Genomic DNA, 14,020 nt, shown 5'->3' with positions numbered 1-14,020 from the left:
CACAAAAAATAGCCTGAACGTGAAATGCTCCAAACACTTCCTTTTTTTTTCTTTTTTGAAACCATTAAGGCTCGAAGTGAACCACAACTGAAAATAATACAAACCCTCATTGACAGAATGATCCAAAAAAATCCAATTGCCACCTAAACATCGGGCAATTCCAAATAACCATAATGTCTTGAAACAGATTTAAACAGTATAGAGTTGGACTGGCAGCACCCTGTTGCTGTCACTAAATAGAACGGTTAAGGAAACTGTTTACCATTGCATAAAGTTCACTTAGAAAAGACTTGACAAGTATTAAGCACGTTAAAAACGTATAAATTGACATGATGCCTTTTATATGTTGCATAGCTTTAAGGAGCTCCTTAGGTTGTTGCAAAACAAATGCATAATATAACAAAAACCATGATAACAAATTCATTATTTGAGTTCCTTTTTGAATTTAATAAAAAAGGATGTGACCAAGGACAAAGGGAAGAATTGAAGCTAGCACCTCGGCCCATGAGAAAAATAGGTTGGACTCATTTTTCCAGTCACAGATTTTACGCAAGAACAAAGGACTCAATTGTTCCTTCTAAAAAGGAATGAAGCATTCTTTCTATAACCAATTAGATAACCAAGACATTGAAGTTTAGAAATTATCAAGTTGAAAAATAAATTATTAAAAGAACACTCCAGCATTGAAACTATATACAAAAATATCCGACCTAAGCTGTTAAGACACATAACTAGGACATACCTGGAAATCTAATAAATTGAGGTTTTATATCTGCAAGCATTTGAAAGAGATCATTCCGAAAACCATGCCCCTGTTCCAAAACCATTACAAGATAAAAGATTAGACTACATAAGATGCATATGACAGCTTGAGATCGTGAACAAGGTCATGCAATAGAAAACCCACAAATTGCAATCTCCTTCAGATAAACTAACATTTACAAATAATTCACCTCTAACCAAAGGAAACCTTGACATTAGTATTCCATCCAGTTAGCATTGTTTCCCATTTCTGCTTTTATTTTTGAAATTGAAAAAAAATGGAGAAGGAATCATCCTCACATTTATTCTTCACCTGCCCTGTTGCGTGAACTCTATGGAATAGGTTCCTGAAATTTTGGAGAATCACTTCGGTTTTACATGGAAATGCTCAAAGTTTTCTTTTAGCTTGGGAAGATTTGGTGTCTCATTCTTTTATTTGGTCCTTTATTCCGGGCGTTGTTCTTTGGACAATTTGGAAATTTAGAAATACCATTCTTTACGGCAACGTTAGATCAGGTTGATTTATTTTTTACGGCAAGATTTCGGCTTGCTTCTTGGTTCCTAGCTAAGTTCAAAGATGTTTCCATTCCTAAAGACTCTCATTAGTGATCCCTCCCTTGGGGATTTCTGCTCATCTTCCAGAAATTCGATTATCAATCTATTGCCTTTGTCTCCTCCTCCCAAGGGCTTTCTTAAACAGAATGTTGATGCACCAGTTAGTGGTGATTGGAAGAAAAGTGGAATAGGGGGAATTTTAAGAGATAATGATGGTTCGGTGCTGGGTTCTCTCCAAGAGGCTACTGGCCCAGGTCCTCCTGTTTGATGGATCTTAAGGCAATTAAGAAGGGCTTAATTTTCATTGATTCTCTTCAACAATGTTTTAGATTATCGAAAGTGATAGTAAATTGTATGTGGTGTGGTTTAAGAATATAGATAGGTGTCCTGATGTGTATGTTACAATTGTTAAGGACATTGCTGTTAGGTTAAGAGTTTTGGAGGGTGTAATTCGATGGGTAGCTAGGACAGCAAATATTGAGGTTGATGGTTTAGCAAAGGCTGGTATTGGCTAGTTTCAATGTTTTTGTTTAGGTTGTTTATTTTTCAGAGTTTTCGGGTTGTTCATTGTAGGGGGTGATCTTGGCTGTTTTTAAACATTATGTATCTTTCTGTTATTAATGAATTTTGAGGCACTCTTTTCCTCCTTCCGCTGATTAAGGAGTACCTTTTGGCGCTCCATTAATCATGAAGGGGGTTTTAACGAGACCTCCTCTTCTTATAAAAAAAAAGTATAATCTATAAAACACACACGCACACACCAAACCCAATATTGCAAAAGGTATTTTTGGCATTGTTAACATGCAGATGAACAGAGCCTAAACATGATAAGTGCCACTTATTCATCTCAAATATATGACAAATTGCAAATTAACATCTAAAACGTCGAATAACTATTCTGATCATATTACGTTTTGATAGATTTATGCAAGTTGTCTGCTTATTGTAACTACTTTCGGTATGAGTTTTCTTTAAACATACATGATTGTTCAAGATATATCCATAGATTTTCCAAGCTATCAAGTACATATTTTTAGTTTAGAAGTCATCATCCTTTTAGAAGACATATATAAACAAATGCCTGCCAGGACAGCCAATTCAAACTTTCTAAGCAATTCTCATACTAAAAATCTCTAAATTATCAGCTTCTACGCGATCGATATATTTGCAGTTGAACCAACTGAAAACATAAATTTGTCATTTTTCAGTACGCCGGTTAAGAAACACAAAACCTTGTAAGTATCCAAAGGCATAGCTGACACTTGATCAAACCATATCACACCCATCTTTGATGTTGTTAGTTGCAACCTTGAATTGTGGTTTGTTTCCTTGGCTTCCAACAGAACCTCCATCTTTGTCCAGTTTGAAACATCAGAAGCTCTGCAAGGACAACAGGGTTAACTAGTTAACTTTATACCTTTCGGCATCTCAAACAATAATTCTTGAAGGAAGGAACCATTTCTAGTTAAGTTCTTACATTATGTTAGCGGAAGCCAGTGTCTGCAGCCCATTTGAGCTCGTAAAAGATACAGAAATATCAATTGCTTCCATTGAACGGACATAAAATACAACCTTGTAACTCTTCCCTTGCTCAATATTCTGCATGAGAAACAAGGTATAAATTATATGAACTGTAGATCAGCTAAGAAGCAAGAGACTACAATTTACAAGTCGGTTGAGATTTTACAATTCAATTTACAAGCCGGTTGAGATTTTACAATCATGTTGTCTAAACAACCAATAAAATAGAGTACACACTAAGAAAGCATTTGGCAGAGAAAATTTTATTTCACTAGTCTTCACCTCAATTATTCAGAGACAGAACACACACACACACATATCACATGAAGTACTTGATATGATATCAATTTATGCTCACCATGCCCCAAAAGCCTGGGTTATATATACCAACTCCCCCAGATGGACAGGTACTAGTTGCCTCACTAGTGCAGAGCACCTCCATTCTGAGAGCCACCTTGTTACTTTCAAAACATGATGACCGGTCTGTTGAAACAATTATAGATGACTCATTCCCAATTATGGACCATGGATCAATGTTTGAAGGAATATTTGAGCCCCCAGCTTCAAAACCTTGAAAAAGAATAAGAGAAAAAAATATCATAATTCAAAGCCTTAACAAATGAAAATGTTTACTGATATTTTTTCTGTTAGAGTGGAACAATAAGGACTATCCCCAGAAGTTCTTTTCTGTGACTCGATCTTTTGTTGTCACCCAAATCTTCTGAAGCAATCTTTTTTTTTTATAGGAATTGAACGCCTCATTAAAAGCCCCCTTTATGATTAAGGAACTCAATTATTTCCTTAATCAGAGGAAGGAGGAAAAGAGTGCCTTATACTTCATTAATAAAAAAATACATAAAGATTTACAACATCAAGATAAAACCCTTACAAACAACCCTAAGAACCCAAAATAAAATACCCTAAAAACACACTGAAATTAACCAATACCAGACTTAGCTAACCCATCAGCCTCTGTATTAGCTGTCCTAGAAACCCATCTAATAACACCCTCCACTTCTTTAAGCTTAACCGCTATATCCCTGACAATTAAGGCATAGAAATTAGGACAAATAGCTCCATTCTTAACCCATTCCACTACCATTTTACAATCTGATTCTATAATCAACCGACCCTTAATACCTCCTCGCAAGGAATCAAAAAAATATAATCCCTTCTGAACAGCCTTTAACTCCATCAAAATAAGTGGACCCGGACCAGAAGCCTCCTTAAAAGAACCTAAAAACAATCCTTCATCTTCTCTTAGAATACCCGCAATTCCATTGCTCTTCCAATCACAACTGGTAGCTGCATCCACATTCAATTTGACAAAGCCTTTAGGAGGGGGGACCAAGGGATCGTAGAGACAATCGATTTGTTGAGAGGGAAACATGAATCCCCAAGGGAGGGGTCACTGATGAGAGAATCCATAGAAATAACAGAATCTTCAAACTTAGTTAAGAACCAAGATGCAAGCCTAACTCTTGCTAAGAAAAATAAGTTAGTCTAGTCTAACTTCCCGCCTTCGAAGACAATAACATTCCTAACTTTCCAAACAGTCCAAATAACAACAGCTGGAATAAAGTTCCAAATAGCATAACTAGAATTTAGTTCTTCCCAAGCTAGGAGGAAGTTCTGAGCATGTCTTGAAAAACCAAACTAATACTCCAATACTGCACGAATTTGTTACAAAGTGACCACACGACAGAACAAGAGAAAAATAAATGAGAAGAAGATTCATCCACCAAATTACATAGAGGACAAGAAAGATCTACAATACCCGTAACCCCTCTTTTAACCAATTCAGTGTTCACTGGCAGCTTTTGAAGGACCACCTGCCACATAAAACACTCAACTCTTGGTGGCACCAATCCTTTCCACAAAATGTTCTTCCAAAAAGAATTCTCCTGGGAAGCCAAGGAACAAACCTTCACACATGAATTAACAGAGTAAACACCAACCCCATTTCCTTTCCAGATCAGACCATCGTAGGCCTCTTTAGACAATGATAGTCATCAGATTAGCCCATTGTTCAAATTCCCAATCTGCCAAACTCCTCCTCAACTGAATATTCCAAATCCATACCAAAGAACTAAACTCGCCGAATTCAATTAATTTGCCACTCTGATTTGAAGAAATAGAAAACAGTCTCGGAAAAGAAACCTTGAGTGGGCAGTCCATTACCTTGTGGTCCTGCCAAAACCGAATAAACTAACCACTACCAACTTGAATTATGCACATACTACGAAATTTTGAGCCAAATGAGTCATCTTTAAAATGATTATTAACCACTGAACTCCAAATCCAAGAAGCTTGAGTTGGAATCTTACTATTGAACAATAATGAATAAGGATCAAGGTTGTATTTAGAGCATATTAACCTCCTCCAAACAACATTCCTATCATTAGCAAACCTCCAAGACCATTTCCCCAGAAGGGCTCTGTTCATATTTATTAGATTTAACACTCCCAAACCTCCCTCCTCAGATTTGCACACATTGGGCCAATTAACCCAATGAATCTTTTTTCCCTCCATTCCACCTCCCCATAAGAACTTAGACATAATGGAATTGAGTTTAGAATTGACCGATGAGGGAATTTTAAAAAGAGACAAGTAGTAAGTTGGAAGTGAACAAAGAACCGATTTAATCAAGACTAACCTCCCTACCAATGAAAGAGTGGCAGCTTTCCAACCTGCAAGTTTCTTGTAAAATTTTGAAACAACCGGATCCCAAAGAGAGGAAGAATTCCTTGTTTTACCGAGAGGAAGGCCTAGATAATCAGAAGGAAAATTCCCTACTGCACAACCAATAGTCGACACCCACCTCTCAACCTCTTCTTGAGCCGTATTAACACCAAATAACCTGCTTTTTTTAGATTCAGTTGAAGACCAGACATGACTTCAAACACTCTTAAAACCCTCTTAACATTTGAAACCTGTTTCTTCGAAGCCCCACAGAAAATAATTAGATCAACTGCAAATTGCAAATGAGATAAATTAACAGCATTCTCATTCCTACCAATCTGCAGTCCACAAAACAGCCCCTCAGAGACTGCCTTTAAAAGCAGTAGATTTATAAGTTCCCCAACTAAATTAAAAAGCAATGGAGACAGAGAACAACCATGACAGAGACCCATTGCCATGGGAAATTCCTGAGAAGGGACCCCATTGATAAAAACTGAAATCGAAGCTGTTGATACACACTGTCTAATCCAACTCCTACATTTGATGCCGAATCTCATTTTCTCCATAACTTTAAATAGAATAGGCCAATCCACAATATCATAGGTCTTCCTAAAGTACACTTTAAACACGCAGCCTTTAAGTCATTCTTTCCTCCAAAAGTTAACCCCCTCATTAGCTATAAGAGAGCAATCCAATATTTGACGACCTGGAATGAAGGCAAACTGCGTAGGGCTGATTAAATCGGTAATACAATTCCTTAATCTCCTCGAAAGACATTTTGAAAGGATCTTGTAGAACCCTCCTACAAAGCTTATAGGTCTATAATCATCCAATCCACCAATATTAGACAACTTGGGAATAAGAGTAATGAAAGTATGATTTATTCCATGTTCCCAATCTTTCCCCATATAAAAATTATGAAAGAATTTACGAATATTGACCTTTAGAACAAACCAAAATCTTTTGAAAAAACCCATATTTAAACCATCCGGCCTGGGAGCTTTGTTGCTATCACATGATTATAAAGTCTCTCAAATTTCTTCCTCCGTAAATTCTTTTTCCAAAATAAAACTTTGCTCCAATGAAATTCTGGAAAAATTCAACTTTATATCTTCAACTTCCAAAGTAGACCTTGTGTTAAAAATTCAAAAAAAATGGCCCTTAACAGTAGCTTTGATGATAGCCCGATCTTGAGTAATCTCACCATTAACATTCAAAGCACTCATGAAATTCCTCTTCCTCCTAACTGAAGCACATGTGTGAAAAAATCTTTTATTACGATCCCCTTCTACCACCCATTTTGATATCGATTTTTGAAACCATATCCGTTCTTCAATTTTGTAAAGCCTCCATAATCCTGTTCTCATAATAGTCAATTCTGCTCAATTTTCTCTACCATTTGAATCTTGCAACTGTTGGAAATTTTCCTCTGCCAAGTGATTTTTCCTTTCTAATTCAGCAATCTCTACAGTTGGAAATTGGTCTCTCTTCCCCGCCCATTTCTTGATCGCCAGTTTCGTTGTTTTCAGGATAGACAGAATTCCAGCTTTGTTCTGTTTACTCTTACATTCTTGAACAGATGAATCAACTAATTTCTCAAAACCTTCCTCATCCATCAAATAATTAAAAAGTCTGAATGGTTTTTTGCCCCAACTAACTCCCCCATTCTCAAGAAAAATGGCATTATGATCTGACATAGACCTTGGTAACAAATATTGTACAGTTTCAGGGAACGCTTCCAGGAAATGGACATCAACTAGGAACCTACCCAATCTAACAAAGGTGTGGATATCCTGGTTGTTACAACATGTAAACCTACCCCCATTTAAAGGTAAATCAATTAAACCTGTTTGTTGGACAAAATGACTAAAAACCCTATTGAATTTCTGTTTTGAGCTCTCCCAGCCTTCTCTTCTTCTGATAAATATACATTAAAATCACCTCCCACACATAGAGGATACTCCGTCCACAAATAAAATCAGCTAACTCTTCAAAAAAGCTGGCTTTTTCATCTTCAACAGTAGGCCCATAAACATTAATAAAACCACACCTAAATTGGGTAGTTTGAAATTTCCCAAAAATAGCAATAAATCTTCTGTTTATAACATGATTTTCCAATTCAAACGTGCACTCATCCCAACAACTCAATAAACCTCCAGAAGAACCTACTGCTGGAGATTCTAGAAACCCTTGAAGGGTATTCAAACCACTCCTCCTTAGAAAATGTCTTTGAACCTTCTCCAATTTAGTTTCTTGCAGCAGAAGTATTATAGGGCATTTCTTTAAAACCAAATTTTGAACAACTCTGTGTTTTTCCTTTCTTCCCAATCCCCTAACGTTCCATGTAATAATGGCTAATTGAATTTTCATCATTAATAAATAATGTACCAGAACACCCAGAAATAACAGAAGCTCAAACCAGCCTCAAATCTTCCTCTAACTTTATAATTTTTTCCAGAAAGGTTGACTTCCCATTCTTGAAAGACACCCCCAATAGCTTACTAATTTTCCAAGTAGTTAGTACTTCCTCCAAGAGAACCGAAAAAGCTGAAGAAGAAACTGTTGTAGTGCTAACTTGATCCAATGCATCCCTTATCAATACTCTTTTGGCTCTCCTATTGAAGGTCTTAGAATTGAAATCAAAGTTATCTCCTTCTGAAAGCCACCCTTCACACATATTAACCAAACTTCTGTCAGCAATTTGCCTCTCCAAAGTAGACTCCACACAGGCTTCCATATTAACTTTTGCTACTACATTGACTGGAAGAACTGAATTTGGAGCCAAATCCATCTCCATGAGCCTTTCTAAAGCTTCCACTTCTCCAGGAATTACAATTTGGTCATTCCCGAACCAATGTCTTCTCTCCCTGGATCTTTTATACACCCTTTTATAACTACAAATTCTTCTCCTTTCCAGCAGCTCACTCTTTGTAGTTAATGTAGAATTAGATCGATAAAATGATCTTCCCCTTTAAATCCTTTTTCCAGAATCTACATTAGACTCAATCAACTTTAAATATGCTGTTAACTCCACACCTCCACTGCACTCTATCGAACATGTATGTGACAAACCTCCATTATTATCTTCCTCTTTGTTGGTTGATTCAACCAAAATTTGATTTTGGTTCATTTTCCCAAACCTATTTAACTTAATAACTGGCCCAGCTGGAATAATCTTTAGAACTGTAGAATCAGGCTGCCCATTTTCTGCTGACTGGGCTATAGACCCATCAGCCGAAAAATTTGAAATTCTGCAACCCCAACCCACATATTCCCCCAAATTGTTTCTCCCAAGATCCTGACAGTCTGACACCTCACAATTAATGCCTTTCCCATCTTTGTTAAGCATTAGGAGGTGAATTTCCCCACCCAGTCCAACCAAACCCGTGTAGGCTCCCTGGTCATTCCTCTCCAGCAATCTTCTCACCATTTTGTCTTTCATCAGAACCTCCCACCGACGACTTGCTAGTAAAAACTGAGGAATTCTCAAGCACCGAGCCCAACTTAATCTTAACTTTAAAAGACCTTCCATAAGATCTAAGTGTTATCACCTCCGGGACATCATAAGGGCTCGCCACCCTGATCAAAATCTTCACCACCGAAAGGTCTTCTCTGTTCTTTGTATCATCATGAATATCTTCCACCGTTTCCCACCTCCCTGCTAACCGTTCCATAAAGGAGTTTTGCCAACATAACAATGGAACCCCAAATAACTCTACGAGGCAAAAAGCCATTGGAATACCATCATCGTTCAATAAAGGTGCCAACCTATCGAACCAGAAAAATAATTCATCTTTTTTCATCAACCATGCGTCCATCATTTCTTTGATCGACTTAAAAGTTACAACACATGAATTACAAACATAACCCCATCTGGTAATCTGGACATTATAACCTTCATTAGCTAGGGCCACTGGACTAATTCTAACTCAAAAGAATGTTTAATGATCCCCGTTAATGACCTCTTTACCCAACTGGAACTCTCAGAAGGAATATGCATTTCCCAAATGTTTTTTTATAGGAATAGTAGGCCTCAATAAAACCCCCTTCGTGATTAACGGAACTTAAAAATAGCTCCTTAATCCGCACAAGGAGGAAAAGAGTGCCCTAGGATTTCATTCCTTTTCTCCTGTTAAAACCTTCATTTGACCTTTCCCTATGGTCTGATACATTGCTCTTCAATCTATTAGACAGTAAGGCATCCTTGTAAGATCTTTCATCCCTTAAACTCCTATTAATAACATCTTTCTCTTTTGATCTTGATGTATCTTCTGTGTTCGGCTTTGAAGTCATCGCCAATGAACTATTCTTCCTTACTGACCTCACCCGAGCTTCCTTGTATCTTTCATTACCAACTGTAATTCTCCAACCATCAATCAGTGAACCATTCAGATTGTCTATGGCCCTTCTTAGACTTGCCTCATTACCAAATTGCACAAAGGCGAATGTGGAAAATTTGTATTTCGGATTCCTTGTTTCTCTAGGAATAAACACTCTTACAACCAGACCCTGAATTGAAAACAATCCCCTTAACTCACGTCGAGTCACTCTCCTGCTTAGATTATCAACGAACGCCGTCCATACTTTCTTGGAAGAAAACTTTCCTTTCAACTTTTCTCTCTCTACGTCTCTATCTCTCCCACTCATGTTTTTTATTTTTGTTCTGAAGCAATCTAGATGGCCACAAATCAATCAAACTCGAGGAGAAAAATAAAATGGTTGCATGAGGTTTTCTTCTGAAAAGAATTCTTGGTGGAAGAAAGTGATTTGTGCCGCCTACAATTTGGATCCCAAATCTATTATTTTGGAGAATTCGGTGCCAGCTCGTGCATCGTGGATTTGGAAAGGTGTCGTGAAAAACTTCTTCAATAGTGATGATTTTGGAGAATGTCTTAAAAGGAATATGCGATTGAAGGCGGGGAAAGGGGAAGATGTGCAGTTCTGGAATGATGTATGGTTGGGTGATGTTCCCCTGAAATCGTTGTTTCCTAGACTTTATGTTCTCTCAATTAATAAATCGGGTAAAGTGAAAGAGTTTAGGGAAAACAATGCTTCGGGTTGGGTGTGGGACATCCAAATGAGAAGGAATTTGGCTGATTGGGAAGTAGAACAGTGGATGCAATTGATTTCTATGTTGAATAATACCTTTCCTTTTCCCACTGCAGATGATTGTTGGATTTGGTTAGGGAATGGTGAAGGAAATTTCACAGCTAAATCTTGTATAAAAGCTTTTTATGTACAACGTGATTCTGACCAAAATCAAGTGAATTGGGATAAGACTATTTGGTCTGGTTTAGCTCCTCCAAGGGTGGAATTGTTTGTCTGGCAACTAGTACAACATAGAGTACCGGTTAAAGAGGAGTTAGCAAAGAGAGGTGTTGCAGAGATTGTTGACCAACGTTGTGTTCTGTGTGGTAGGGAGGTGGAATCAGTTTCTCACCTGTTTCTGCATTGTAGGGTTGTGTGGGGTCTGTGGTCCTCCTTCTTGAAAATGTGGGATGTGTCATTGGTGACTCCAAAGTGTACAATGGATTTTCTAATTTTGTGGGATGATTTAATGACTAACTCTTTGATTTGGAGATTCATTCCTAGGGCAGTGATGTGGTCAGTATGGAAATGTAGAAATGAGATTATCTTTCAGAAAGGCAAGCTGGATTTGGTCAGATTATCTTTCACTGTTAGATTCAGAGTGGCTTCCTGGTTTAGTGCTCATTTCAAGGATGTGGGTATTCCTCTAGATTCTCTAGTAGGTGATTTGAAAATTGCTGACTCGATTGGTAGATCAAGAAAGGTTTGCTCTCAACCTGCTTGCTGGGTTCCTCCACCGGAGGGGTTTCTAAAGTTAAATGTTGATGGAGCGATGGTTTCGGGTTGGGAAAAAGGAGGTATTGGTGGTCTGTTTCGAGATAGCAGAGGTCTATTGCTTCAGTGGTTTTCTGAAGCAGTAGGGGGTGGTCCTCCTATTTTGGCTGAGCTGTTGGCTATCAAAAGAGGGATTTGTCTTATGGAGGAGTTGGATTTTGTCGCAAATCAAAGAGTTATCTTGGAATCAGACTCTTCTAACGCTCTGAAGTGGATTCAGAATCCGGGTTTAACCCCTCCTTTGCATCTATCCTTGGTGAAGGATATAATTTCACTCTTGATTGGAAAGGATATTATTTTTAGGCATACTTCTAGGGCGGCAAACTGGGAAGCTGATAAACTTGCTAAAGATGGGATAGGGTGATTTTGGTTATAGTTGTGTTGTTTAACAGGAATTGTTCCTCCCTGTTTTGTTGGATGTTTGTGTTAAGTTTTATGTTCTTCCGTTGGAAGTATAGGAGTTTGTTCAAGCTTGTAATCTGGTTCTTGTGAATAAAAGTTTTCTTGGCTCCTTTTTCCTCCTTCGTTGTTCCTTCATGTTACTCTCATAACATGGAGGGATTGAAGGAGGATTTTAATGGGGCCTTTCTATCAAAAAAAAAAAAAAAATGGTTGCATGAATAAAAGACAAAACCACGTATCATAATGTAACTTGTAGCTAATAGGAATTGCATTAGCCATTAGGCATATAGATATGAATTAAGTTCTCTCAAATGAGTGAACATACCAAGTACCTTGAAAGGCAACCGAAACTTGCAAGTTGCGGGTAGTCTCATAAACAACAAAAGGGTGAAATTCATTGCATAAGAGATTAAACAGCACAAAATAGCAAAATCAAACACGCAATATGGGTAAAAAGGTAAATAATTTCAACACAAAGCAACTTCTTGCATTAAAATGGTGTATGATCCATCAAGTGATTAGAATTTTTTACTTGCTCACCATCTCGTACATTCTCCAATGTCTAGTCCCCTCCCAATGCCACATCAAACAAAAAGTAAAGAAATTGTAAACATTAAGTAATTGGGTACACAGTTGGACCCTAAATTTATTAGTTTGAACAAGAACTTTAGACAAGGCAAAAACCAAAAATAATGTTGTAAAATTTGCAATCTGAAGATTCTGAACCTTGTACTTTTCTTCAACATAGGGGTCCAATCGATTATATAATCTAAACACACAAAAGAGAGAGAAATTCTTCTTTTATTATTTCCTCAACTGAATTGATTATAAGGTTTTCAAACAAACCTCTATTGCTTACAAGCTCTGCCCACAACCCACCTGCACCAGCATGGTTGATTTCCTGTAGGGCAAGAAGGATAACTTGATCAACAATAAATAAAAATGTTATAACATCTGAACTGAAAGCAAAGATTAATTGAACTGACCTCAAAGAATATTCCAAAGAGTGTTTGGGGTATCGGATGGCCTGACCGCTCGGAAGCATCTATTAACAACTTAGCTGCCAGGTCTTTTCCATCAGCCAAAGATTGATATGGAGGGCAAAAACTGATGAAGAGGAATAGAAAAAGCACACTGCAAGAAAGCTTGCAATAGCCCATTGCCTGCACCACATCCAGCATTTGGAAACAACATTCAGAGGACATATATATAAATATAATGACAATAAAACACAAGTATAATTATTGAGATTGGTGTAAATAAATATATATATATATATCAGTATCAGTATAAAGGGGAATATTTAAATTATGTGACGATAAATTGAAGGAAAAGGAAGATAAGTGAAGGAGAAATCTCTGCTCAGCATGCATAAGTATCTATTTCCATGGTTGACTGACAGCTATAAAAGTAGAAAATCTGAGGTAAAAGAAAAATAAAGCTGCAATTGATTCAATTAAACTCTTGGGTTAAAAGATCAAAGCAACAACAAAAAAAGTAGAGAATAAAAACAAACTGTTATTGTGCCTGAATATCGAAAACCCACAATTGAGAAACCCTTAAAAACAGCAGAGACAAAATTGAGAATGAAAGAAGTGAAACCCAGATGAGAAGAAAGTGTTTTAGTGATGGGAAGAGTGGAACCAGGTTTTATAGTGCAGAGATCACATACGAATCCAGAATCAGTGATGTCAGAGTAGGAGTGTAAGGGAAAAGGAAGTTACTTGGGAGAGGAAGAAGCCGAGGTGTGCGCGTCTATGCTGTTGTGAGTAAAGTTTGTGTGTTAGCGGAAAGCTTTGCTTCAAGGAATGCGGTTGCCTGGCTTTCACTTCAGCAAAACCAGGTGCCTTATACTTTTGGAACTTCCAAACGTCGTCGTGTCCGCCATCGGTCGCAGTCCTAGTATAGTAAGGGTTGATGGAAGAAGATAGATTGGAAGCAACTCCAAAACACCGAACAAGCCAAGTATTGACTTTTCTGCCAAATCCCATACCCATTGCCTTACGTTAACCATTTCTTGCCGTGCCTCGCTCTTCTCGAACCTATCCATTTCCAATTTCAGGAATTTATTAGCACTCCTTTTGTCACATTGTTTTTATTCCGTGTTCATCAACCTTCTAATTTTTAAAATATAAATGTGATCATATGCTAAATTATATAATTTAATTTGCTGGCTCTGTTTGCAAAATCATCCATAATGTTTTTGCGAATGGTACCATCGAGCCTGTTTATAAAC

General features: G+C 37.5%; 1 protein-coding gene across 1 annotated transcript in view; it reads right to left on the bottom strand.

Annotated features, from left to right (window-relative positions):
• LOC120155599 (alpha-L-arabinofuranosidase 1-like) overlaps positions 1 to 13,784 on the bottom strand; it is a 28,987-nt gene extending 15,203 nt beyond the window's left edge. The window contains exons 1-7 of the mRNA XM_039167122.1: positions 13,509 to 13,784; positions 12,771 to 12,947; positions 12,631 to 12,685; positions 3,197 to 3,408; positions 2,795 to 2,916; positions 2,550 to 2,697; positions 743 to 812 (exon numbers count right to left, since the gene is read on the bottom strand). Of these exons, the coding sequence (XP_039023053.1) occupies positions 743 to 812; positions 2,550 to 2,697; positions 2,795 to 2,916; positions 3,197 to 3,408; positions 12,631 to 12,685; positions 12,771 to 12,947; positions 13,509 to 13,781 (1,057 nt within the window). The 5' untranslated portion in view covers positions 13,782 to 13,784. The remainder of the gene's footprint in view (positions 1 to 742; positions 813 to 2,549; positions 2,698 to 2,794; positions 2,917 to 3,196; positions 3,409 to 12,630; positions 12,686 to 12,770; positions 12,948 to 13,508) is intronic.
• Positions 13,785 to 14,020: the final 236 nt, after the last annotated feature.

Source organism: Hibiscus syriacus, unplaced genomic scaffold (assembly GCF_006381635.1).
Source record: "Hibiscus syriacus cultivar Baekdansim isolate YM2019G1 unplaced genomic scaffold, ASM638163v2 tig00002840_pilon, whole genome shotgun sequence".
In the NCBI taxonomy this organism is placed as follows: Eukaryota; Viridiplantae; Streptophyta; class Magnoliopsida; order Malvales; family Malvaceae; genus Hibiscus; species Hibiscus syriacus.
This window is presented reverse-complemented; position numbering and strand designations above follow the sequence as displayed.